The sequence below is a fragment of the Artibeus jamaicensis genome, unplaced genomic scaffold (genome assembly GCF_021234435.1).
Source record: "Artibeus jamaicensis isolate MK-2021 breed Jamaican fruit bat unplaced genomic scaffold, CSHL_Jam_final contig_452, whole genome shotgun sequence".
NCBI classification, from domain to species: Eukaryota; Metazoa; Chordata; class Mammalia; order Chiroptera; family Phyllostomidae; genus Artibeus; species Artibeus jamaicensis.
The window spans coordinates 538,065-564,470 of record NW_026521837.1 but is presented as its reverse complement, the minus strand read 5'-3'; the positions used below and the strand labels follow the sequence as shown (position 1 = coordinate 564,470).

Genomic DNA, 26,406 nt, shown 5'->3' with positions numbered 1-26,406 from the left:
TAGTATTTGCTAATGTTATTAAGATATTTTGACAGTAAGATATAAAAACTAGCATAAATGTAACTATTGACTAAAAAGAGGTATTTCTAATAATGATGGAGAATTAATATTTTTAGAATGTGTTAAAAGCAGTATGGAGTACATAACTGAAAATCTTTTCTGATCTGAACTGGTGGATTAGGCTCCATTATAAATGTTCTAGTGATATTTAGCTTGCTTTCAATTATTTTATTAAAATAAATGAGTTGTTACGATCTTTTTAATCAGAAAAGACAGTTGAAATTTTTCTCATTAAGCAGTTTAACAGTTGTGTTCATTTTGCAAAGATCACATTAATTGTGACGTTTCTTTTTTTTTAAATATGGAATGCTTCACAGATTTACATGTCATCTTTCGCAGAAGCCATGCTAACCTTGTCTGCAGCATTACAATTTTAGTGTATGTCCTGCCTAAGCAAGCACTGACTGTGACATTTCTTAGATGTTTTTGTCTTACCTGTGAACCTGTTCCTATTGATTGATATTAAACACAATATTTTAGATTTTTTAAATCCCTGTGAGTGTTTACTAATTAAAGTTCTTATTTATCTGTTTTGTTTGTTTATGTTAACTAATATTCTAGATTTCAGCTTTGTCAAACTTTGGTATAGAACTGGGTTTCTTTGTTGAAGAATACGCCGGAAGCAAAGGAAAATTTCCTCCAATTAAAAGAAGGGAAAAGAAATCTCTATACATTGCCACTATTGAAAAAGGACATGGTCTGATCAACTCCTTGATTGAAACTGGAAGGATTAACAGTCTGGGTCTGGTTGTTGTAGATGAGGTGGGTTTCTACTTTTGTAACTTAACATTTTTATTATACTAACAGTTATTATTGTGTGGATCTGCTTAGTACCTCTATTAGAATATTTTAATATATAGATGATACAGATGAAAACTTCTCATGTTTAATAATCTTAAATTCAATTTTATGTCAAGTGTTTCTTGAAGAGTGAATCTATAGTATGTGTGTATTCAATTTTATAATAGCATGTACGAATTCCAGATGTGTCAAGATGTTGTCCCCAAACCTCAGTAATTTAAAATATCAGTGAAATAATGCATATATACTCTAGTTCTTATATCTAAAATACTTAAGAGTTATAAAGTAAAATTACTTTATTTCATATAAATACATGCATGTTTTACATTGGCATTGTATGCAGATTTACTTTTTTCCCTTTTTTAAAATATCTAAAGTTGCACATGATTGCTGAAGGAAGCCGTGGGGCTGTACTGGAAATGACCCTAGCAAAAATCATCTACACTAGCAGTAAGTATTTTTTCAATTCTGGCGACTAATTGACTATCAAGAAATCTATAAAAGTCACCCTGGCTGGTGTGGCTCAGTGGATTGAGTGCCAGCCTAGGAACTAAAGGGCTGCCGGTTTGATTCCCAGTCAGGGCCCATGCTTTGGTTGTGGGACAGGCCCCCAGTAGGGGGTGCAAGAGAGGCAACCACACACTGATGCTTCTCTCCCTCTCTCCCTCCCCCTTTCTAAAAATAAATAAATAAAATCTTTTAAAAAGCTCCATAAAAGTCTTATTTCTATCACCAGCTAGATTTTGTAACCTAGAGTAAGATACTTAAGCTTTCTGCCTTAGATTTTGATTTTTAAGGCAAGCTTATAAATTTTTGTTGGAAGAGTAGATGAATAAGGATAATTTTGAAGGTAAATGAAATTAACATTTAAAGGTGTCCCTGTCATTATCTTTCACTTACTAGCTACATGTGCTTATTACAGGTGACTCAACCTCTCTGTTTCTTCATCTCTCAAGTTGGGGTAATAATGGTACTGACACAATGGGATTGTTGTGAGGATTATATGAATTAGCACACATAAAGCATTGAGCAGTGCATGTAGCACTCAGTAAGAATTTGCTGCTGTCGCCACCATCAATATCATCATCACATACTATACCAGTAATGCAGTATAATATATGCAAGTGGTCAGTTGCTATTTTGCAATATCTGATAGTCTTTAAATGTACATGAAGTATTTACTCTACATGTCTTCTCTACTATTTAATGATATGTAGTACAAATAACTTAGCTTCTATGTGAAAAAAATTATTAACTATGAAGGTCAAATCTCTAGAATTATTATTTTTTAATTTAATAGCAATGCTATTTAGATATATTATAGCACTTTATAATCAATCGATCAAAAATATTTATTGAGTGTATGCCAGGCTATGTACTCAATAGATATTATTTTCAATGCTAGGGATACAGCAGTGAATAAAACAAGTTCTCTGTCATATATAGTGAAAGGGAAACACAGTGAGCAGATAATCAAGAAAACACATGGTATGCTAAATGGTGACAAGTTCTATGGGAAAATATAAAGCAGAGAAAGACGAGAATGATCACCTACTCATTAAATCTAGTGACAACTGACTGTCCTTGTCACAATTTTTCTTCAGCATTTGCTGTTTATCTTCTTTTTTCCTTTGGATGCTGCCACATCAGTTTCTCTTGTTCCCACTATTTATGTGTAAGAGCAATCACATGTTACCATGGTAAAGTAGCATAGCATAATGGCTAAGGAGAGACTCTGGCACTAGATTCAAATTCTGGCTCACTTTTTAAAATTATATTTTATTGACTATGCTATTACAGTTGTCCCAGTTTTTTCCCCTTTACCCTCCTTCACCCATGGCCCCCCACTCCCTCAGGCAATCCTCACACCATTGTTTATGTCCATGTGTCATATGTATAGGTTCTTTGGCCACTCCATTTCTTATACTGTACTTTACATCCCCATGGCTATTCTGTAACTACCTATTTGTACTTCTCAATCCCCTCACCTCCTCACCCATTCCTCTTTGCCCCCCTCCCACCTGGCACCCATCACAATGTTCTCTGTATCCATAATTCTGTCTCTGTTCTTTGCTTAGTTTGTTTTTTAAAATTCCATTGTCGATAGATATGTATTTATTGCCATTTTATTGTTTATACTTTTGGTCATCTTTTTCTTAAATGAGTCCCTTTATCATTTCATATAATAATGGTTTGGTGATGATGAACTCCTTTCGTTTTCTCTCATCTGGGAAGCTCTTTATCTGCCCTTCGTTCTAATTGATAGCTTTACTGGGTAAAGCAATCTTGGCTATAGGTCCCTGCTTTTCATGACTTTGAATATCCCTTGGGATCTTTGAAAGGGATCTTGACAATCCCTTTAGCCTGCAAAGTTTCTTTTGAGAAATCAGCTGACAGTTTTATGGAAACTCTCCTGTAGGGAACTAGCTGCTTTTCTCTTGCTGTTTTGAGATTCTATTTCTTTAACCTTTGGCATTTTAATTATGATGTGTCTTCAGTGGGCCTCTTTCAATCCATCTTGTTTGGGACTCTCTTTGCTTCTTGGACTTGCATGTCTATTTCCTTCACCAAATTAGAGACGTTTTCTTTTTTTGTTTTTTGTGTTTTTTTTGACAGAGAGAAAGGGGAAGGGAAGGAGAAAGAGTGGGAGAGAAATATCAATGTATGGTTGCCTCTCATGCGTCCCCTGCTGGGAACTGGCCTGCAACCCAGGCATGTGCCCTGACTGGGAATCGAACTGCGATACTCTGGTTTGCAGGCCTGCGCTCAATCCACTAAGTTATGCCAGTCAGGGAGACGTTTTCTTTTATTATTTTTTCAAATAGATTTTCAATTTCTTGCTCTTTCTCTTCTTCTAGCACCCCTAAAATGCAGATGTTGGAATGCTTGAAGTCATCACACTGGCTGCTTATACTATCCTCATTTGGGTTTTTTTTTCTTCTTGTTGTTCTGATTAGTTGTTTTTTACTTCATTGTGTTCCAAGACATTGATTTTAATCTTGGCTTCATCCACTCTAATGTTGTTTCCCTGTAAATTGTTCTTTATTTCAATCAGTGTATCCTTCATTCCTGACTGGGTCTTTTTTATCCTTTTGAGGTCCTCACTAAGTTCCTTGAGCATCCTTATAACCAGTGTTTTGAACTCTGCATTTGATAGATTGCTTATCTCCATTTTGTTTAGCTCTTCATCTGGAGCTTTGATCTGGGTTTTTTTTTTCATTTGGGCCATATTTCTTTGTCTTTTCATTTTAGCAGCTTCTTGTGTTTGTTTCTATGTATTAGGCAGAGCTGCTAACTCCTTATCTTGGTAGTGTTCCCTTATGTAGTAAGTGTTTTGTAGGGTCCAGAGACATGGCCTCCCCATTCACCCAAGCTGAATACTCGAGGTGTGCCATCTGTGTGAGCTGAGTACACCCTCCTCTTGTCATTGGGCGTAGATTGCTGTTGGCAGGTCAACAAGAGGGATTTACCCAGGCCAGTCAGCTGCAAGGGCCGGCTGTGACCACTGACCACCAACCTCCACCCTTCATGGAAAATCAGTTGTGCAAGGGCAGGTTGGTGGTGTTCCAATGTGGTGTGTAGCTGTCCACTGGGTGTGCAGCTCTGGAGTTTCCTAGGTGGTAGAGGCCAAGGTCAGCCCCCTCTGTGTTCTGCCTGGGGCCACCCTACTGAGCTATAAAGCAAGCTGAGATGGCTGCTACTTGTGCTGGGCTTAGAGATTCCTAGGCAAAGCCAAGCTGTGAATCTACACTGGCTGCTGGTGGTGGAGGGCCTGCAGCCACTTAGCAAGAGGTACGGGGGCTGGAGGCTCATTGAAAACAGCTGTTGTTCGTTTGAGAGGATTTAGGATGTTGTGAAGCATGAGCCAAGACCAGCCATTCACATAGAAAAATCACTGTGAACAGCTTGGGTGGGTCCCTAAGTTGGATGGTATGGACTCTCAGGGGATCTTCGGCATGGAGCAAACCATGTTAGCCAGGTTGATAGAGTCTCAGACATGGCACCTGCCCTCCAGCTCTGTGGCTCTGGGGGAGGGTTCAGAAAAGGGACAATGGCCTCTGCCTTTCTGTCTGTGAGAAAGCTGTCCACCAGTTCTTGCCTCGATGCCAGATCCCTCAGTACCTCCTTGTATGGAAATGGTGCCTTTCAAGCTGCTACCCTGGCACTGGAGCTCAGAGGGAGGGAGTCTGAGCAAGTCTATGCATGGGTTCTTTAAGAGGAACTGCTTGGGATTCCACAGCTTCTTCTACTGACTCAATTTCTGCTGGGTTTTGCAGCCAGAATTTGTGGGGACTTACCTTCTTTTTACTAGAACCCATGGGCTTGGGGGCCTGGTGTGGGGCTGGGACTCCTGGCTCACTAGATATGCCTCCCAGATTTCTATCTACCACACGTGCATGTGGTACCAACCTGTTCGTGTCTCCGCCCCTCCTACCAGTCTGGATGGATGTGGTTTATTTAATCCTGTAGTTGTCAGACTTCCATTCAAATTGATTTCTAATGGTTCTCAGTGATGGTTGTTCTGTAGTTTAGTTGTAATTTTGATGTAGTTGTGAGAGGAGGTGAGCTGTGTTTACTTATGCTGCCATCTTGACCAGAAGTATCAAATTCTGGCCCACCTTTAACTACATATGTGGCCTTGGGCAAGTCATAGTAACCATGCCTCTGTTTTCTTATGCTTCAAAAATGGGTGATTAGTAATAGACTCTTCTTCCTGAACTGCTGTAAAGATGGCATGAGTTAATCTTTGTAAAGCGTCTAGCATAGTACCTGCACATAATGCACATGTTTGCTCTTGATATATATTTGTCTTTCTATCACTAGTGCCTTAACTTACACTTAGTAGATATTTAAATGAAATTAATCTCTTTTGTATTCTTTCTTGCTCTCCTTGGTGAAACCTCATTCTAAGCATGTTCATTATGTACATTGGTGTTACCAAAGATTCATCTTTGCCTTTTTTACCCATTAGTCTGTTTTACCATTTACAGTTCTTTTATAGTTTCCCTTTGTTTCTGCCTAAATCCCAAATTTTTTTCATAGTCTTTCTTTCTTTCTCTTTTTTTATCCTCACCTGAGGATATGTTGTTTTGTTTGTTTGTTTTGTTTTGTTTTGTTTTGTTTTTAGAGAGAGAGGAGGGAGAGAGAAAGATAATGAGAAACATCAATGTGAGAAAGAAACATCGATTGGTTACCTCCCCTACACACCCCTACTGGGGACTAAACCTGCAACCTAGGTATGTGCTCTGACTAGAAATTGAAACTTTCGGTGTATGAGATGACCCTCCAACCAACTAAGCAACCTGGCCAGGGCAGCGTAGCCTTTCTTGATTTGGCAACATGCTTACCACTTCAGTTTCATAGTCCGTCCTTATGGAGTAGGAAGGGACAACACATATTTTTCTCTCAGATAATATGTTGTACAATAAAATTCAAGGCAAAACACAGCAGCAGTGAAGAAGCATTTGCTAAGAAGGCAAGAAGGCTCCTTTGGGGTTTGTTTGTTTTTTTTTTTATTCAATAGCTAGTCTGTGGAAAGCAGAAATTTCATAATGCCCAGGAAGTAAGTCTGCAGCTTCATGAGTTTCACTCCACCATTATTTTTTATTTTAATTTTATTTATTTTTAGAGAGAGGGGACTCGAAGGAGAAAGGGAGGGAGAGAAATATCCATGTGTGGTTGCCTCTTGTGCACCCACCCTGGGGACCTGACCCCCAACCCAGGCATGTGCTCTGACTGAGAATCGAACCTGCAACCTTTTGGTTTGCAAGCCGGCACTCAATCCACTTAGCTACAACTGCCAGGGCTCCACCTTTATTTTAAAATAAAGAAAAGTTGATAGCAAGATCACAAAAGGACTTTTCATGTGGCAAGAGTTCAGAACACATTGAGCCCTGTGACGTACACTATACATCTGCATATACATATAGCCAAAACTGTGGGACCTGTCATAACTCTTCATAATGATGGTCCAGATAGTCAGTAACCAGCATAATTATACTCATTATTGTTGTTTAGAACTCTTAATAAAGACCGTACTTCTTGCCAAGTTTGATATTTAATAAAATTCTTGATAGTAGCTTTTAGGAAATAAGAAAAGTTTCATTCTTTAATTGCCATATTAATACTCTGCTAATGTATTTGTATTTTCCTTACCTCCCTCCTCCCCTTTTCCAAATCACTCAGGAAAAATTTACAACACAGAAAGGTTGCTAAAAGTACTATTATAATATACTAAATAACAAATTGTTTAAATATTTTGGGTTTTTTTTTAGAAACAACTCAGATTATTGGTATGAGTGCAACATTGAACAATGTTGAAGACCTGCAAGAATTCCTTCAAGCAGACTATTTCACCAGTCAGTTCAGACCAGTATGTACCTGAGGTTTGCACTGTGTTGGTTTGTTATGTATCATCTTACTTAGAAATAAAAGTAGCAAGTGTACCATATAAAAATATTCTATAGAATAGTGAAGGGCCATGATTTCACTCACTATGGCTATATCCTAGTAAGAATTTGTAGAGAATGTAAACTCTGTGGGGCCAGGGCTCTTAGCCTGGGTCACAACTGTAAGTGCAGCAGTTGGAACAGTGGCTGGGCTAATTAGTCAATAAATGAATATTTGTCGAATGAAATTTCAGGCCCATTCCAGTTGTCCACTTCTTGTTGTCTAAGGTAAAAGTTTTCATTCAGTTAAAATTTGGTGATTTATGTTTTGAATTATCAGCACATTAAAAAGTTACCTTAAAATATTTATCCTTGGTAGTTATAATGCTTTTAAAATAAGTTTAGACTTTAGATTTAAAGTTAAACTCCCTAATGATAGTATTCCCAAAAAGCTTGAAGAAAATAAATAAATGTATCTGTCTGTAGTACTAGTGTGTGTGTTCTGTCTCTGAATGGGATTTCAGAAAATGATTTTTAGGAATCACCAAATTTTAATTTGAAAGTTGATGTTTTTACACTTGAGTCACATATGAAAATTTAAGGGTATTTTATGACCTTAATTGTCTAATTAGATGCTATTCTTTTGAAAATGCAAGGAGCTATATTTATAAACTTTTTTTGTCTACAAATATTTAAAAATAATATGGTGACAGGTGTAATGAAAACTGATGACTAATAAAACAAAGTTTTAGATCTTGAGGAATAACACAAATAACCCAATAAAAGATAAAGAATATGAACACTTAACTCTTCTATAATTACTGTGAAAAAGAAAATGTATGGTTTCTGCTTAGATATGTAGCTCTTCAATTCAAAAAGATATTTTAAAGATACTAATCCCTATTTTTATTTAAGAGGAAAAAGAGACTTAGAAAAGAAGAAATGGTAAAGAAAATACTTTAAGTTAAAGCATCTTTTACATACCTTAGAAAAGCTAAAATTTTCCTATAGGTATACTTTTTTACGACACATTTTATGAAATTTATAACTCTGCAAATAGGAATTTGTTGTGTTATTAATTGCAACTGTCCCTTTAATTCAAGGTTGAATTAAAAGAATATCTGAAAATAAATGATGCAATATATAAGGTTGACAGTGAAGCTGAGACTGGCATGACATTTTCACGTCTCCTTAATTATAAGGTAATATTAATAACCCTTGAACTCTAGGTTCCCAGACATTGTGCCCAAGTCCCCTGGGGTGCCACAGAAGATTTACATGAGTACCATGGAATATTTTAGATTTTTGAGAGAAACTTCTGATGCTTGAAATCTATTGGGCAACATACAAACTACTGGTCCAAGGTAGTTACTTTCTTTTTCAACATCAGATTACACTACATTCCTTTCTATCATATCATGTCTTAGTGAAGTTGCGATTTGGTTTTAGGGTTTTGGGGTTTTTTTTGCAGTCACTATAAGCAAAAACCATGTGAAAATCAATAGTGGACCAGAAATGAGGGTAGCTATATTTAATCTAGTTCCAGGGTTCCAGAGACTACAGTGTGCAATTGTGTACATATCCCATTAGTGGGCTGTTGTGGTTATTTAATAATATAAACATATTTTTCATTCAGCTGATGTATATTGTTTATGCAGACAGCTGCTAAGTTGCAAGGAAATATATACTTATTAAATTGTTTAAACCTAACTCTCCAATTAATAGAACTGTAAAATAATTCTTTTGGCCTTGGAGCACCATAAACCAAGAAAATGTGGAGACCCCTCCCTTAAATGTTCATTCATTTATCAATAAAAGAAAAGAAACATTTATGGGCTATTTAATTCAGATATTGATGTATGAAAATGTTAATGTCTACTGTGTTAATGTTCTGTGACATATATTGATAAGGGGAGAAAGGAATTTTACAACAGTTTTATTTATTTTTTTAAAATAATTTTATATATTTATTTATTTTAGATTTATATTTATTTATCTCTAGAAGGGAAGGGAAGGAGAGATGGAGAGAAATATCAATATATGGTTACTTGTCATGCAACCCCTGCTGCGAACTGGCCCCTGCTGGGAACTGGCCTGCAACCCAGGCATATGCCCTGACTGGGAATTGAACCACAGTCTTTTGGTTCGCAGGCCCGTGCTCATTCCACTGAGCTACACCAGCCACGGCTTAACAACAGTTTTAGAATTGTACGAATTCTAATTCATAATTAGTTTTAGAAAGTCAGAAGAAGTGAGATTTTAAATAACTTTGTATTTTTCATGTTCTTTGAGTTTTTTATGTCTGCTTTATAAATATATTTTTATTTCTGAAAATGTCCTGTACTGTGATTGAATCTATATTATTTATTCAATTGTTTATTGAATCTTTATTGTTTAAACTAGTACTAATTATTAAAAGTATATCTTATTTATGTAGTCCTTTAACTATTATTAGGGTCAATCTGTGTTTCTGTCTGTGGACTTTTTTGTACTGCTTTGGCGAAGGTAGGCATGCAGTGCAGTTATTAATAGTATTACCATTTTCACTTCTTTAATTAAAAACTAGATACACCTAACAAAATCCTAATAACCTAAGAGAAAAGTGAGACATAACATTTTGGTGTGTAATATAGATTTCATTTTTTCTTTAAATGATCAGATTTACTATATCAGAAATTCAAATTTATGGATGATATACTTACCTTCCAGAGCACACTGGCAAAACTACAGGCTTTTATGGTTGCTAACCTTGTTGCTACATCTCATTATGCAGTATTCTGATACTCTGAAAAAGATGGATCCTGATCACTTGGTAGCACTGGTGACAGAAGTTATTCCCAATTATTCCTGCTTAGTTTTTTGTCCCACTAAGAAGAACTGTGAAAACGTAGCAGAAATGATATGCAGATTTTTAAGCAAGTATGTTAATCTTTTAAAAATATTCTGTTCTGTTTTATATTTGTCATAATTTACATGCTCTTTATTCTGTTTATTGAACAAGCACTAACTACTTCTTATGGAACATTAAGTTGTATTAGATTCAAAAGGCCTTGACCTTGAAGAAAGTTTACCTATGAAATTCACATGTGAAATAGAGAAAAATTCTAAGACTACATGTAAATGAATGCTAATATGAGTATAGTGGATATGGTTGATGATTCTCAACATTGGCTGCATTGTGAATCAACTTGGGCTTTTAAAAATGCCCAGGTTGCATCCTAGACAAATCAGAATCTCTGAGTATGGAACCCAGGCAAGTACAACTTACAGCCAAGGTCAGCCACTGGCTTAGATGGTCAAAGGACTAATCACTGAAATCACTATGGGGATAAATCATATCTTCAGCTTAATTTTCTTTCTTTTTAAAAGATTTTGTTTAGTTTTTTTCTTAGAGAGAAGGGAAGGGGGAGAGAAAGAGAGTAAGAGAAACATCCATGTACGAGAGACATATCAGTTGGTTGTGACCCCTCAGTACGACCCCCGCTAGGGACCCAGCCTGCAGCCCAGGCATGTGCCCTGACTGGGAATTGAACCAGTGACCTCTTGGTTCGCAGGCCAGCACTCTATCCACCGAGCCACACCGGCCAGAGCATGCCTTGTAATTTTATGGTATTTTAACATCAGTTTTGTTATACTCAGAGTTAAATATAGGGTGATTTTATTTATTTATTTATTTATTTATTTATTTATTTATTTATTTATTTATTTATTATTGTTGACACTATTACAGATGGCCCCTATTTCCTCCCCTTTGTTCCCCTTCCCCTCCCCCCACTATCAATCACATTGTTGTCTGTGTGCCCATGGGTTATACATACATGCACATATGTTCTTTGACTAATCTCTTCACTCCCTTCCACCTCCTCCCGTCTGAGATCTGTCAGTCTGCTCCATTTATCCATGCCTCTGGTTTTATTTTGTTTGCCAGTTTATTTTGTTCATTAGATTCCACATATGAGTGGGATCATATGGTATTTGTCTCACTGTGACTGACTTATTTCACTTTGCATAATATTCTCCAGGTCAGTCCATGCTGTCACAAATGGTAAGAGTTCTTTCTTTTATATAGCCACATAGCATTTTTTTTTGTGTAAGTGTACCACATCTTTTTTATGGACACTTGGGCTGTTTCTAGATAACACCACTAAGACCATAGGGTTGTATATATTCTTTCTGATTGGTGTTTCAAGATTCTGTGTATATATTGTGATTTTAAATATGAACGGTTCAGTTTTTTGCACCTATTTGTCCCATGTGTGATTTTAGCATTTTTTCAGACTACTTTTTGGCCCCTTAGGCCATTACTATATCACTATTCATAAACCATTACTCAGGATTCTAATCTAGTCATCCTCTACCTCTTCTTCCAATTCTACTGTCATGGACTGCTCTAAAATCAAGTTAAATTTATTGAAGAGCACAAAAAATTTTTCTCATTTTGTAACTGGTCGTGTGCCTTTACAATAATGATGTTGATTATAAAAGCCTGAGAAGATTAAATTATCACTGAGGAAGTTTGTTCAATCTCAGTAAATTGCTCATTTTCTTAGAATAATTTAAGGTAATATATAGCACTTTCTAAGTAATGTAGAAATATAAAGACTAACAATTAACTGGGAGTCAAGAAGTTTATAAGTTGTACCCTCGAGTTATTTTGCCTTTTGATGATAATAGTTTATTTGGGTCTTAAATGTTTATATTTAATATTGAAGCATGTAAAAAATTTCCCTCTCCAGAATCCTTAGTTAGTGAATTGTAAATGTTACTTGGTACTTTCCTTTTTTTTTTTAAATATATTTTTTTATTTTATTGATTATGCCATTACATTTGGTACTTTCTTATAGGAGTAAACACTTTCCTTCCAAAGGAAAATTTCCTCTATGCTATATTTTTATATTATTTGCTGCTTTGGTAAGCTAAATGTGTTGAGTATAGTTTAGCCCCTTTTTTGTGGCTAACTAAAATATTACCATATTGAAAGAATACTTTTTTATATTATTCTGTAATTTAGATGTAGATGAAATGAAATTTAAATGGATTCTCATCTCATTACTAGGTTTAAAATATGACCTCTTGAAATTCCTGTTTGTATCTTAATTATTTGCCTCCTTATCATAAATTTTGTGGGAAGCAGGTACAGGAAATGCATTTCCCATCTGGGCAGTAGAATATGGCTGTATGTCTATTTAAGTGCAAAGACTGCCTCAGGTTATTGCCAAATGACTGTCTCCATCTTTAGGAATATTAACTTTTTTGTAGCTATTACTCCCTTTAACTTTTAGTCAAGAATGTCTTGCCCTGGTCAGTGTGGTTCAGTTGGTTGGGCTTTGTCCTGCAAAACAAGGGGTCACTCGTTTGATTCCTAGTCAGGGCACATACCTGAGTTCCAGGTTCCGTCCTGGTCAGGCGTTTAATTAAGAGAGGTGGACTTCTGGCCAAGATGGAGGTGTAGGTAGACACATTGTGCCTCCTCACATGACCAAAATTAAGGACAACAAAAATTTAGAAACAAAAAACAACCAGAACTGACAGAAAATTGAACTGCATGGAAGCCTGACAACCATTCATCCAGACCAGAAAGAGGGGCGGAGTCCATGGCCAGAGAAGAGGGGTCGTGGCAGGAAAAATCAGTGCTTGGCGGACCCCAGGCGCAGGGAGGTAAGGAGCATACCCAGTCAGGTGCACAAGGCGGCTAGCTGACTACAGTCACATACTTGTACACAGATAAACCAGGTAAAAATGGGGAGCAAGACTGCATAACCCAGGGCCCCAGCAACAGGAAATAAACCCTAAAAGCACCAATTAAAAACACTTGTGAGGGTTGAGGTGCCAGGAGAGATTCCCAGCCTGACAGGAGAGTTTGTTGGAGAGACCCACAGGGTCCCAGAATGTATACAAGCCCACCTACCCAGGAACCAGCACCAGAAGGGCCAAATTTGCTGTGGAAAGCAGCAGAGGGGACTGAAATCCTAAAGAGTGGAGCAAGTACCATTGTTCCCTCTCTGACCCCGCCCCCACATAGAGCATCAAACCCAGCAACTGGGTTGCCCCACACTGGTGAACACTGAAGGCTCCACGCCTCACTACGTAACAGGCACAACCAGACCCCCAAAAAAGGCTCATACAGAAGAACAGATCAAAGCCCCAGAACCAATGCTTTTAAGTGACAAAGAGATAGCCAGCCTATTAGACGCACAGCTCAAAACTGTGATCAGGTGATCAGGATGCTCACAGAACTGGTTGATTTTAGTCACAAATTAGAGGAACACATGAAGGCTAAACTAATTGAAATGAAGGGAAATGCACAGGAAACCAATAGTGATGGAAAGGAAACTGGGACTCAAATCAAGGGAGTGAACCAGAAGGAAGAAAAAAATGACCAAACAGAAAAACATGAAGAAACAAGAATTCAAAAAAATGAGGAGAGGCTTAGAAACCTCCAGGACATCTTTAAACATTCCAACATCTAAATTATAGGGGTACCAAGAGGGGAAGAGGAAGAGCAACAAGTGGAAAACTTACTTGAATACATAATAAAGGAGAACTTCCCCAATCTGGCAAAGGAAATAGACTTCCAGGAAGCTCAGAGAGTCCCAAAGAAGTTGGACCCAAGGAGGAACACACCAAGGCACATCATAATTACATTACCCAAGATTAAAATGAAGGAGAGATTCCTAGAAATAGCAAGAGATAAGGAGACAGTCACCTACAAAGGAGTTCCCATCAGACTGTCAGCTGATTTCTCAAAAGAGACCTTACAGGCAAGAAGGGGCTGGAAAGAAGTATTCCAAGTCATGAAAGGCAAGGACCTACATCCAAGATTGCCATATCCAGCAAAGCTTTCATTTAGAATGGAAGGGCAGATAAAGTGCTTCTCAGATAAGGTCAAGTTCAAGGAGTTCATCATCACCAAGCCCTTACTATATGAAATGTTAAAGGGACTTATCTAAGAAAAAGAAGATAAAAAATATGAATAAAAAGGCAGCAAACTCAGTTACTAACATTCACACCTAAAGCAAAAGCAAAGTAAGCAAACAGGAACAGAAACAGATCAGGAGCAGAACCACAGAAGTGAAGATCACATGGAGGGTTAGCAACAGGAGTGGGAGGAGGAGAGAGGGGGAAAAGGTACAGAGAATAAGTAGCATAGATGGTAGGTAGAAAATAGGGAGGGCAAGAGTAGTATGGGAAATGTAGAAGCTGAAGAACTTAAGACACATGGACATAAACTAAAGTGGGGAATGTGGGTGGGAAAGGATGTGCAGGGTGGAGGGGAATGAAGGGGAGAAATGGAATAACTGTAATAGCATAATCAATAAAATAAATTTTTAAAAAAAGAGGCAATAGATAGATGTTTCTTCCACATCAGTGTTTCTCTTCCTCTCCTTCTCCTTCCCTTCCCCTCTCTCTAAAAATAAATAGTACCTTTTGTTTTTAAGTCTTATTTTTTAATATTTTTATTTTTAACTATCATTGATGTACAATATTATACTAGTTTCAGATGCATAACCCCATGATTAGACATTTATATAACTCGTGAAGTGATCACTCCAGTAAAACTAGTACCCATCAGATACTAGACATAGTTATTATAATATTATTAACTATATCCATATGCTTTACTTCATATCCCCGTGACTGTTTTGTACTTACCAATTTGTACTTCCTTAATCCCTTCACCTCTTTCACACAGACTCCCCTCCAATCTGGCAGCCATCAAAATGTTTTTTGTTTCTCGTCTGCTTGTTCATTTATTTTGTTTTTTAGATTCCACATATAACTGAAATCTAAAGACTGTCTTTTTTTTAATTTTTATTTTTTTAATTGATTATGCTGTTACAGTTGTTCTATTCCCCCCTTCATTCCCCTCCACCCTACCCCCCATCCCCACCATTACCCCCCTTTAGTTTATGACCATGTGTCTCAGGTCCTTTAGATTCTATATTTCCCATGCTATTCTTGTCCCCCCATCTATTTTCTATCTACTGTCTATGCTACTTATTTTCTGTACCTTCTCCCCCCTTCTCCTCCTCCCACTCCCCTGTTGCTAACCCTCCTTGAGATCTTCATTTCCATGTTTCCACTCCTGATCTATCTGTCCTCTTAGTTTGCTTTTGTTTTAGGTGTGGTTGTTAATAACTGTGAGTTTGTTGTCCTTTCACTGTTCATGTTTCTTTAACTTCTTTTTCTTAGATAAGTCCCTTTAACATTTCATATAATAAGGGCTTGGTGATGATGAACTCCTTCAATTTGATCTTATCTGAGAAGCACTTTATCTGTCCTTCCATTCTAAATGAAAGTTTTGCTGGATAGAGCAATCTTGGTTGTAGGTCTTTGGATTTCATGACTTGGAATACCTCTTTCCAGCCCCTTCTTGACTGTAGGGTCTCTTTTGAGAAATCAGCTGACAGTCTGATGGGGACTCCTTTGTAGGTGACTGTCCCCTTAGCTCTTGCTGCTTCTAGGATTCTCTCCTTCATTTTAATTTTGGCTAATGTAATTATGATGTGCCTTGGTGTGTTCCTTTTTGGGTCCAACTTCTTTGGGACTCTCTGAGCTTTCTGGATTTCCTGGAAGTCTATTTCCTTTGCCAGATTGGGGAAATTTTTCTTTATTATTTGTTCAAATAAGTTTTCCACTGGTGGCTATGCCTTTCCCCTTTCTGGTACCCCTATAATTCGGATATTGGAGTGTTTAAAGATGTCCTGGAGGTTCCTAAGACTCTCCTCATTTCTTTGAATTCTTGCTTCCTGACTCTTTTCTGTTTGGCCATTATTTGCTTTCTTCTGGTCCACTCCATTGATTTGAGTCCCAGTTTCCTTTTCATCGCTATTGGTTTCCTGTGCAATTCCATTCATTTCAATTAGTTTCGCCTTCATATGTTTCTCTAATTTGTGGCTATAATCAACCAGTTCTGTGAGGATCCTGATGACCAGTGTTTTAAACTGTGCATCTGAGAGTTTTGCTATTTCTTCATCTCTTAGGTCTATGGGCTCAGGGATTTTGAGAACTTGTGACATTTTTGGTCTGTTCTGGCCCTTTAAGTGTGAGAAGCGGCGGCGCCTTGGACTCCCAGGTCGCTGGGTTGTGACGCTGTATGTGGGGGCGTGGTCAGAGCGGGGAAATGGCGGTGCCCTCTACTGCCACTCGCTGCGGGGACGCCGGGCCCCGGTCGAACCGTCCACTCCCTCGCCAGTCCGCTCGCAAACAAATAGGTGACCTCAGTCAACACGCAGCATCCCTTCCCTGCTGTCTCCTCCGCAGTCGCTCGCCTGGTCACTCGCTCGGTCGCTCACTAGGTCCAACCCTGTGCCTGGATTCCGCGCCTGAGCCCGTCTGACTGAGTCCTCCTGTGCAATCCCGCTCCACCAGCCACTGGTTTTGCCCCTTACCGGTCAGGCTGCAGAATTTGTTGTTAACGGACTTCCGAAAAGTTCAATTTTCCGTGTTCTTGCTGTGTTTTGTGTTGCTAATATTTAGTTGTCCCTAAACTTGGTTGTGTGAGAAGGCACGGCACATCCACCTATACCTCCATCTTGGCGGAAGTCTCCTAAAGACTGTCTTTTAAACACTATTTTCTGACAACTTCCACAGCTCTGGTAATATTACTTTCCCTAAAACAAAATCTCCCTAAAAATGATACTTCAGTGCTTCTTAGCTTAGAATTCAGACCAAGATCTGACTCAACTTACTTTTCCATCCTATTTCTTCTACTTTTCATTCACCCTGCAATTCATCCAAACTGAACTACTTCTCTTCTTTGTTTATGCCTCGAACTTCCCATTTTCAAGCCTGAGATTGTGTTTTGCCCTCTGCCAAAAATGCACTTTCTTGCTCCTTGGTTGCCACTTCTCTAATACCTGTTCTTCAAGACCCCATTCAGATCTCAATTTCTCCCACAACCCTTCTTGATACAACCATATTTTATTTGGTCAGTTAGGACAATCCCTTCTCTGATTTGGAAAATTATACACCGATTATTCATATTCTCGCTGCTTATAAGACTTAATACATTGAGAAGCATTCATTCTGTACATTCGTTTCAGGACCTTGTTCACTGGCTGGAAAATAGCAACAGAAAGTCTTTTCTCCCCTAATAAGCTGTTCCTTCTAATTCTTGCTCTAAGACTTGATGACTTTCTTCCCAATTCTTTGTTGTTCTTTTGTCTCTTTGCCTCCCATTTCTCAACTTCTTATGAAATTACTGGCATTCTTCAGTGAACACCAACTCCTATGGAAGGAGCTCTATTCCTTCCATAAAGACCAAAACAACAGGGCTATGTGTATTATATTTATATCTTGGATGATGTGTGTTTGCTGTCGGTATTTAGAAGTTGTTGCTTTACAGTTAATTGGTAACTAGTTCTACATAGTCTACTTTCTTTCCTTAATTGAATTTAAAATAACAGGTGTTTCTAGATTCAGAGACATTGTAGGATATTATTGAATTTTCTAAAATGCTCGTGTCCATATAGTCAGTATTTTACATATACTACTAATGATTTAATAATGTATTTCTGTCATAAGAAAATTTATTATTAGAACAAAATAAATCATCTTTAATAAAGGTATATCTAGTGAAAAAATAATAACATCTAGAACAGTGGTCTAAACCTGGTGTTCGTGGACTCATAGGAAGTACAGGAATGAACTTCAGAAAGTCCATGAACTCTGAAATTAAATGCAAAGTGTTGTGTTTATATGAGTTTTTTTTTCCTTTAGCTTTAATCAGGTTTTCACAGCTCTCTGTTATCTACAAAAAAAGCAGTTGATAGAGACTGCCTACCAGTGAAATCAGAATAAAAATTCTAAGAGCATTTTATGTGCTTATATTAATAAAATTAATATTTTTTAAAAGTATTTACATGAACCTACTAAAATTAAAATTATAGGCACTTTGTCATTGTAAGATCAGTGTTCATGTTTTTAACAGATCTTTTGTCCTAGGGAATATCTGAAACACAGGGAAAAAGAAAAACAGGAGATGATTAAGAACTTGAAGGATATCAGCAGTGGCAACCTGTGTCCTGTTTTAAAGCGCACTATCCCACTAGGAGTTGCTTATCACCATAGTGGTTTAACGAGTGATGAAAGGAAGCTCTTGGAGGAGGCCTATTCCACTGGAGTTCTCTGTCTTTTAACCTGCACATCCACCCTAGCAGCAGGTGTTAACCTACCAGCTCGAAGGTGAGATAAAAGTAGCTGTTGTCCAGGCTCAAAACTTTTCAGTTCCTATCTGCCAGGGCTTTTGTTGTTTTATTCTTTCTTGGTAGTGGGTGAGAATTTTTTTTTTCAGTTTTTGCTGAGTTGAACATTTGATTTATTTCCTTTAATATATTAATGAAAGATAATAGCTTTCCTGGTATTAAAATTTCTTCTTTCTTTCGTGCTATCCCTGTCTGATTTTGATGTCAGGGTTTATTATCCTGCTTCAGTAGAAACAGTTGGAAAGCTTTCCACTATTTTTTTTTATCATCTGAAAGAGTTTATTTACCACAGAGATTTCCTTAAAATCTTAGAGAATTCATCCATAAAGACTTTCTATTTTAGTATTTTTTTAGAGTAGATCCTTGATTACCTTTTCAGTTATTACCAAAGCTGTGTCCTGCATATTTGATTTCTGTTCTTTGTAATTTGTGACTTTAAAATTTGTGACATTTTTTGAATAAATGGTCAATTTTTATAAATCATTCATGAGTGTTAAAAAGTATGTATTTTCTGTTGCATGTACAGTGTTCTATATCAGTGAGATCACAGTTATTAATTATGTTGTCAGCTTCTCTACTTTTTTTACTATTTGTAATTCTTTAATCTGTCAATTTCAGAGAAGTGTGTTAATCTCCCCACTTTAATTATGGAATTGCCTATTTCTCCTTTTTGCATTTCTAAAAGTGTTTGCTTTGTATTTTAAAATTATTTAGGTGTAAAAAGGTTTACTCTAAATATGCTACTGCCGAATTGTACCTTCTATCAATATAATAGGTCCTTGTCCTTCTAACTTTGTGATTTTACTTTAAATACTAGAACTATATATTTTTTGCCAACTAGATTCTTTTCCATCCTTTTATTTTCGATCTCTGTTACTGATTTAGTTTTTGAAAAACAAAGTAATATATCTACTTATGTTATTCCAACTGTTAAAATTTTAAGTCGTAATCAAACATGTTTTTCTATCATTATAGAATTATTAATTATATCTTTTCTTGAACATGTGTCTTACCATTTGTATATCCTCTTACAGTACTCTGCCTCATGCATGTATGTTGCAGTTGACTAAAATTTTAATTTCAGATTTTAATTTTATTTCATTCTATAATCAGTAACTATTTAAATTTACCTATATATCATACTTGTTTGTTTGCTTCTTTTTGATTATCATTCCCTCTTGTATCCCACATCTTCATTCTGTGATTCATTTTTTCTTTTGCCTTCTTGAGTAATTACTGATTAAGTGCTGTACCACAGAATAGCTGAAGTCTTTGCTTAAGTACTGAGTCTTTGCATAGCTGAAGATGTCTTTATTTTAGCCTCATACTTTAACACCTTGCTAGAATTTCAGGTTTCCTATTTTTTCCATGGAGACTTTGGTGTATTGTTTCTAGTCTTTCAGAGCCAGCGTTGTTTGTTTTTGTTTTGGTGTAGGTCCACTGTTTTTCCCTTTCCAGAAGCTTTTAGACTTTTCACTTTAACTTTAAAATTTCATCATACTGCATACTTTAAAATAATAATTGCAGCTATTACACTCCCTCTCCTCTGTCATAATAGCTTTACATATATTAACTTAATTGATCCTCATGACAACTCTGTGAGGAAGGTCATATGTTATATTAGCCACATTTTATAGAAGGAAAAACTAAGGTGCTGAACAATTAAACAATTTGCCTAACTTCATGCCCAACAAAAAACAAGTTTCAAAGGCAGTGTTTGAACTCAGGAAACTACTTCTATAGTCCTCTTTTAGCTACTTTTCATTTATAGAGCTTAGCACTTGGGTATATGCTTTCAATTACAAGTTTTATGCCTTTCATCATCTAAAAGTAATTTTTTGGTTATTTTAACATTTGTTTCCTTTCATTATCTCTGTTCTCTGCTTTTCTAACTTCATTTTCACAGGGTTGGAACTTTGTAGATTGAGCTTTTCAATCTCTTTTCATTTCATTTTCCAATCTATTTGAGCAATGTAATTTCTTTAACTTTACTTTCTATGAGGCCTGTCCAGAAAGTATCCAGCCACTTACTATGAAAAATAGAGACATTTGCTAAAGAAGATACAAGATAGAATAAACACTGTACATAGGGCAGTGACACCTGAGTTGCCTTCAAAGTAGGCACCTTGGGACCTCAGCCCAGTTCTCCCAATCACCATCAGTTACCCCATCATATTTTCCTGAATCTCATTGATGGTCTGAAATTCCTTCCCTTTCTTTCTTTCTTTTTTTTTTTTTTTTTTTTTTTAGATTTTACTTATTTATTTTTACAGAGAGGAAGGAAGAGAGGCAGAGAAACATCAGTGTGTGGACTGAGGACCTGGAGCACAAACCAGGCATGTGCCCTGACTAGGAATTGAACCAATGACCCTTTGGTTTTCAGGCTGGCACTCAGTCCACTGAGCCACACCAGCCAGGGCAAATCTCTTCCCTTTCAAAGGTGATTTTAGTTTTGGGAAAAGCCAGAAGTCGCAGGGCACCAAATCTGGGCAGTAGCGGGGCTAAGTCACCTAGGTGATTTGATATCTCACCAAAAACCTCTGCATGAGACATGATGCATGAGCCAGCATGTTGTCATGTCACCAGTTTCCCATAGCTCAGCCTTCTGAATCATCTGAAAGTTTCCACAGAGGAATGTTAAAGCTTTACACAAAAGTCGATGCAAATGTATTGCTCTACTCACTCAGTCATTTGAATGCAACTGCCACACAGTACAGGTTTGTACCACCCCCACTGACTAGTACAGTGAAGTAGTCATTGTTCACATGTGTGCATTCCAGTCCACTCTCCTTGGCTGGCAGGTTACATCAGTGTTGTACAAACCATTATTATCAATTGTTGGACTTTTTCTGGGCAGACCTCATGTATAACAAGATTAGTTTTTAACTATTCTATTAGCTATGTTCATTCCATTATTTGGTTCTTCTATTGAATTTTTTAAATGATTTTTTAAAAGTTTTTAACTTCCAAGAGCTATCTTCTTTTATGGCCCTTTTTAAGTTAAAAAAAATTGAATACAATACCCTCTAGGGTTTTCTGTGGACATTTATTAGAATTTTTCTTTTCTGTTCCCTATATTACCTGCTTCTGTCTTATATTCTTGTGGGGGGGGTTTCGTTATGTCAGTTTACTTCAAATGTTTGTTAATCTTGGTTTTCCACTGAGGTTTGTAAATAAAGGAGTTGGTTGATAGTACAGGTAAATATCATATTTTTTTCTCTCACCTTTGAACAGGAAAGCTGATTACAGACTTCTTCTATATACATGAACAGGATGAAATCACCCTGTTTGTAGGTCAAAAACATTTGAAATCTGTCATTTTATATAGTTGACAGTAAGATAAATTCATAAATAAATAAGCATATATTGGTGGTACATAGTGAGAGTTTTCATTTATGGAGTATAAAATAAATCTTTGAAGATTATTGCTCTAGTGGATTGATCATAGCTTTACAGCAAGACTGACTTAAGTTCAAATTATGTTTCTGGTAATTACTAACTTTGTGAGTTGAGGTAAGCCAATTAGCCACTTAAAAAAAATAGAATATTATTACATAGAATTGTAAGAATTACACATAATGTACATAAAGAACTTCTATGACATCATAGATTTTCAGTAAATAGCAGTTATCTATTATTTTAAGTTAATATGTCATTAAATTTAATATCACATAGATATTAAAATTTAATTTAATCACTTAGATATAATAAAGCTAAGAGCTTAAAAATAGGTGCTATTGCTATAGATGAAGACTCAGTTTTAATTAATTTTATCTATTACATAGAGTTATTTTGAGAGCCCCCTATGTTGCTAAAGAATTTTTAAAGAGAAATCAATATAAACAGATGATTGGCAGAGCTGGCCGTGCTGGAATAGATTCTGTTGGGGAGAGTATCCTTATATTGCAAGAAAACGACAAGCAACAGGTAATAATCTGTTTGTTGGTTGGTTGTTTTGTCTTTTTTTGGTCTTTGGTCCGGGCCTTGTAGGGGTCCTTATTTAAAAATTATTTTTAATATTGCCCTGACTGCTACGTCTCAGTGGATTGAGTGCCAGCCTGAGAACCAAGGGGTCACTGGTTCGATTTCCAGTCAGGGCACATTCCAGTCAGGGTTGCAAACCATGTCCCCAGTAGGGGGTGTGTGAGAGGCAACCACACTGATGTTTCTCTTCCTCTGTTTCTCCCTCCCTTCCCTCTCTAAAACTAAATAAATTAAATCTTTTAAAAATTCATTTAAAAAATTTTTTAAATAATGTTTCCTTTTCTATGATTAAGAATTAGAGCCCTAGCTGGTGTGGCTCAGTTGGTTGGAGTTCAGTTCCTGCCAGGCCCATGCAGGAGGCAACCAGTCAATGTTTCTCTCTTTCTCTCTCCATCCCCTCTGGGATGAGAATAAAATAAACCTTAAAAAAGAATCAGAGTAATTTGAATATTTTTGTATTTCAGATAAACAATGAAAAGTATTTTTCTATTTATCTTCTATTTTTATGAGCACAACTGCTAAATTCTTTTTTTGGTCTTTTTGTTTTTTATCTTCCTCTGCCTCCACAAGATGTACACAAAATATAAAATTCTATACAGAACACCATTTATCTTTTATATAAACAGAAAAATAATACTGTTTTAATTTTTGTAGGTATTGGAGTTAATAAGCAGACCACTGGAAAATTGTTACAGCCATCTTGTTCAAGAATTCACCAAGGGAATCCAAACTTTGTTTCTTTCATTGATTGGTTTGAAGGTATTTTTTAATATTTTAAAATCTTATTGCTGTTACCTTAGATAGTAGAGCTTAAATAGTTATGAAAACTGTAAAGTATGAAAAAATATTGACTTTAATCTGATGTGGAAAAGAACAGTCTGTGGCATGATAAATCTGAATCTGAATTTATACTTGCATTTTTAATCTTTGAGTTGTGAGGAATATGAGAAATCAAATCATAATTGGGCATCAATTACAAGTAAGAGACTTTGGTGGACACTGGATACACAAGTTGCTGCAAAGACATGAATCCTGAGGCGTCTCTGTCCTTGTTAAGAGTAAGGTTCAACTATAGTCCTGTGACCATACTAGGATATTTTAGACATCTGTAAGATAGGTACAGTCTTTATCAGCAGAAAACTTAAAAAAAAAATTTAAAGGACTGACAGGAAAATATTTTCCTAAGATTAGATATTAGCTTTCTTTTTAAGGCTTGCTCTTGAGTTAAACCTCTTTTTTAGGATTATTCCTCAGCAAAATAAATTTTAACTTTGTGCCCAGTGTCACTCTGCCACAAAATGACAAAGCCAAAGTTTGAAGTAGCTTTGTCTAAATACAAAACCAGTGCTCTTAACCTTTCATGCTGTCTACTTTCACCCATAGCTTTGTCTACTTAACTCCCACCCACCTTCAGATTTTTACTTAACCATTGCTTCCTCAGGGAAGCCTCCCTGTGCCTATGATCTAGTTAGCCTGTTGTATACTTTATAAGAACCACAGCCTGTACCCCACTGTAATGTAAGCCCTATGAAAGCAGGGTCCAGATTTATTTTCACTTATCGTTAATCTCAGTGTGGTGCATGTGGGTAGTACTCTTGAATTAATTAATGGGTTGACTTTGGAGTTGGGCATGGGCAAACTTGCAGGTTGGGGCAACAGTGGAGAATCCAGCTTTAAGAAGCTGTGGAGGCCAGAGGCAGAGGCTGACCCAGTAGGTGTAAATCACTATATCTAAAAGTTTTTCACAGAGAGGTAGAAAGGTAACATAATGGTAGCTGGAAGGAGCAAGTAAACGTTTTTCTTTAACCCCGAGTGTTAACTGTAAGTAACCAATTACACTGATAATCTACAAACTGAGTATTAGTTCTTGAATATCTTAGAAATGCAATTTTAGCCTAATTGAATACTATATTAAGAATAATTTTCATTAAAAGGAGAAGCCATAAGAAATGTCTATGTTTCATAACATTTTTGTTATCCCTTATATTGGTTTAATTAAAAAATGACTATTTAAGTTTTTCAGTTGAAATATATCAGAATTATGAGAGAGAAGTGTGGCTATTGATTGGCTATATTTTAGCATAGCATGCTGATTTCATTGCAATTGCCTAATATAAACTTATTCTAATTCATTGTCAACTCTACATCTAACTACCATATGGAGGGTTAAGTATTACTGATGATTGCCATTAAAAGGTTTAAATGGTGAATAACAGGAGAAGAGAGAAAATGGCAGGGAAAGGAGATAGAAATGAGACCAAAAATAGGTAGAAAACTGCCACTTAATTTTAGGTAATATATCAGAGAAAGTATTGTCTGATCCTGTTTCAGTGGAGACGTTCAGTCTGAACACTGTGTTTTCCATGTGTTTACTTCTTGTTAAACGTACTTTTTAGAATGCTTTCACAATTGTTTGGAAAGGGGTGAAAGGAGGGTTTTTAAAGGAGGCAGTGCTGGAATTAGTGATAATTGGTTGAGAAGTAAAGAGAGCACAGTTTTGGAGATACTGTGAAAAATTATTCAAAAACATAAGGAATTTTTACATGAAAAATGTGATGTTTTCATAAAAATATAAATATGATAACTGTTTTCTCCCTTAAAATGTTTCTCTTGTTAATTTTAAATGTTATTATCAAATTACCTTTTATATGCAACTTATAGATTTTTGACTAATTTTTTAAATTTAAATACCTTTGAAATGAAGGTGTGGAAATGAATTATCTAAATTAATGTACAATCAAAATGATGTCTCAAATTAAGGAAAATGCTTCAATGATGCCCTGAATTGTTTCAGATTGCAACAAATCTTGGTGATATATATCACTTTATGAGTGGTACCTTTTTTGGTGTCCAGCAAAAGTTTTTGCTGAAAGAAAAAAGTCTCTGGGAAATAACTGTTGAATCGCTTAGATACCTGACAGAAAAAGGACTCCTACAAAAAAACACCATTTTTACAGAAAAAGGACTTACACAAAAAGATGCTACTTATAAGTCTGAAGAATGGTTCCAGTTTAGTTTTCATATTACAAAGTTGGGACGAGCTTCTTTTAAAGGTAATCATTTACCTAAATTTTATTTTACCTCAAATAAAATTTTAGAAAATCTTAGTTTATCTAAATCTGAGGAAATTCATTGGAAAAAATAGAAGTTCAATTATTCTGAACTTTAAATGGGATTTGTAACTACATATTAATATATTAATCTTATAAACTGTTAGACTACTTCAACTTTAAAAAGTTTAAAATGTTTTTAATTATAAGTAATTTAGAATACTGCAGAAGTAGCCCTGACTGGTGTGGCTCAGTAGACTGAGTGTAGGCCTACAAACTGAAAGGTCACCGGTTCCATTTCTGGTCAGGGCATGTGCCTGGGTTGTGGGCCATGTCCCTGGTCAGAAGCATGTGAGAGAGGCAGCCAATTTCTCTCCCTTTCTCTCTCCTTCCCTTCCCCTCTCTCTAAAAAATAAGCAAAGTCTTTTTTTTAAAAAAGCACTGCAGAAGTATATACAGAAAAAGATGTTCATCCCTTGTTCACACTCCCCTTCCCCAGGGATCACACAAATCTTGATATCCTACCAAGAATAACAATTTGGTGTATATCTTTTCAGGTGGTTTCTGTATATTTCATTTCAAAACTTAATACATAGATTATACAGGTATAAGGTTTTTTTAAAGCTTTTGTTTTTAAATAAACAGACATCTATATTATTCTGAAACAATATAGATTATTGCTTTTTTTGTTTAATATATTGTCTTGGAGATTGTTGCATGACAGCAGATAGTTTTTTCTTAATGATAACTTCATAACTTACTTAATGAAAAATAATAACACCTGTCTGTTATTTTAAAAATCCTGCCTTGGCTGGTGTAACTCAATGGATTGAGTGCAGGCCTGCGAACCAGAGGATCATGGTTTGATTCCCAGTCAGGGCACATGCCTGGGTTGTAGGCCAGTTCCCAGCTGGG

The 26,406-nt window shown here is 36.3% G+C and overlaps 1 protein-coding gene and 1 non-coding gene across 6 annotated transcripts in view; one reads left to right on the top strand and one right to left on the bottom strand.

Annotated features, from left to right (window-relative positions):
* Positions 1–26,406, top strand: part of HELQ (helicase, POLQ like) — a 55,908-nt gene that overhangs the window by 7,977 nt on the left and 21,525 nt on the right. For 2 of the 5 annotated variants that reach the window (XM_053666343.1, XM_053666344.1), the window contains 9 exons: positions 622–822; positions 1,239–1,311; positions 7,137–7,234; positions 8,354–8,452; positions 10,024–10,169; positions 18,198–18,437; positions 22,243–22,384; positions 23,096–23,200; positions 25,236–25,494. In XM_053666343.1, the coding sequence (XP_053522318.1) occupies positions 622–822; positions 1,239–1,311; positions 7,137–7,234; positions 8,354–8,452; positions 10,024–10,169; positions 18,198–18,437; positions 22,243–22,384; positions 23,096–23,200; positions 25,236–25,494 (1,363 nt within the window). Of the gene's footprint in view, positions 1–621; positions 823–1,238; positions 1,312–6,012; positions 6,099–7,136; positions 7,248–8,353; positions 8,453–10,023; positions 10,170–18,197; positions 18,438–22,242; positions 22,385–23,095; positions 23,201–25,235; positions 25,495–26,406 lie in introns of those variants that run through there. The other 3 variants (XM_053666346.1, XM_053666347.1, XM_053666345.1) reach the window with 3 other exon arrangements.
* Positions 356–461, bottom strand: LOC119054622 (U6 spliceosomal RNA). The gene has a single exon (XR_005083551.1). It is a non-coding gene; the product is annotated as a U6 spliceosomal RNA (small nuclear RNA).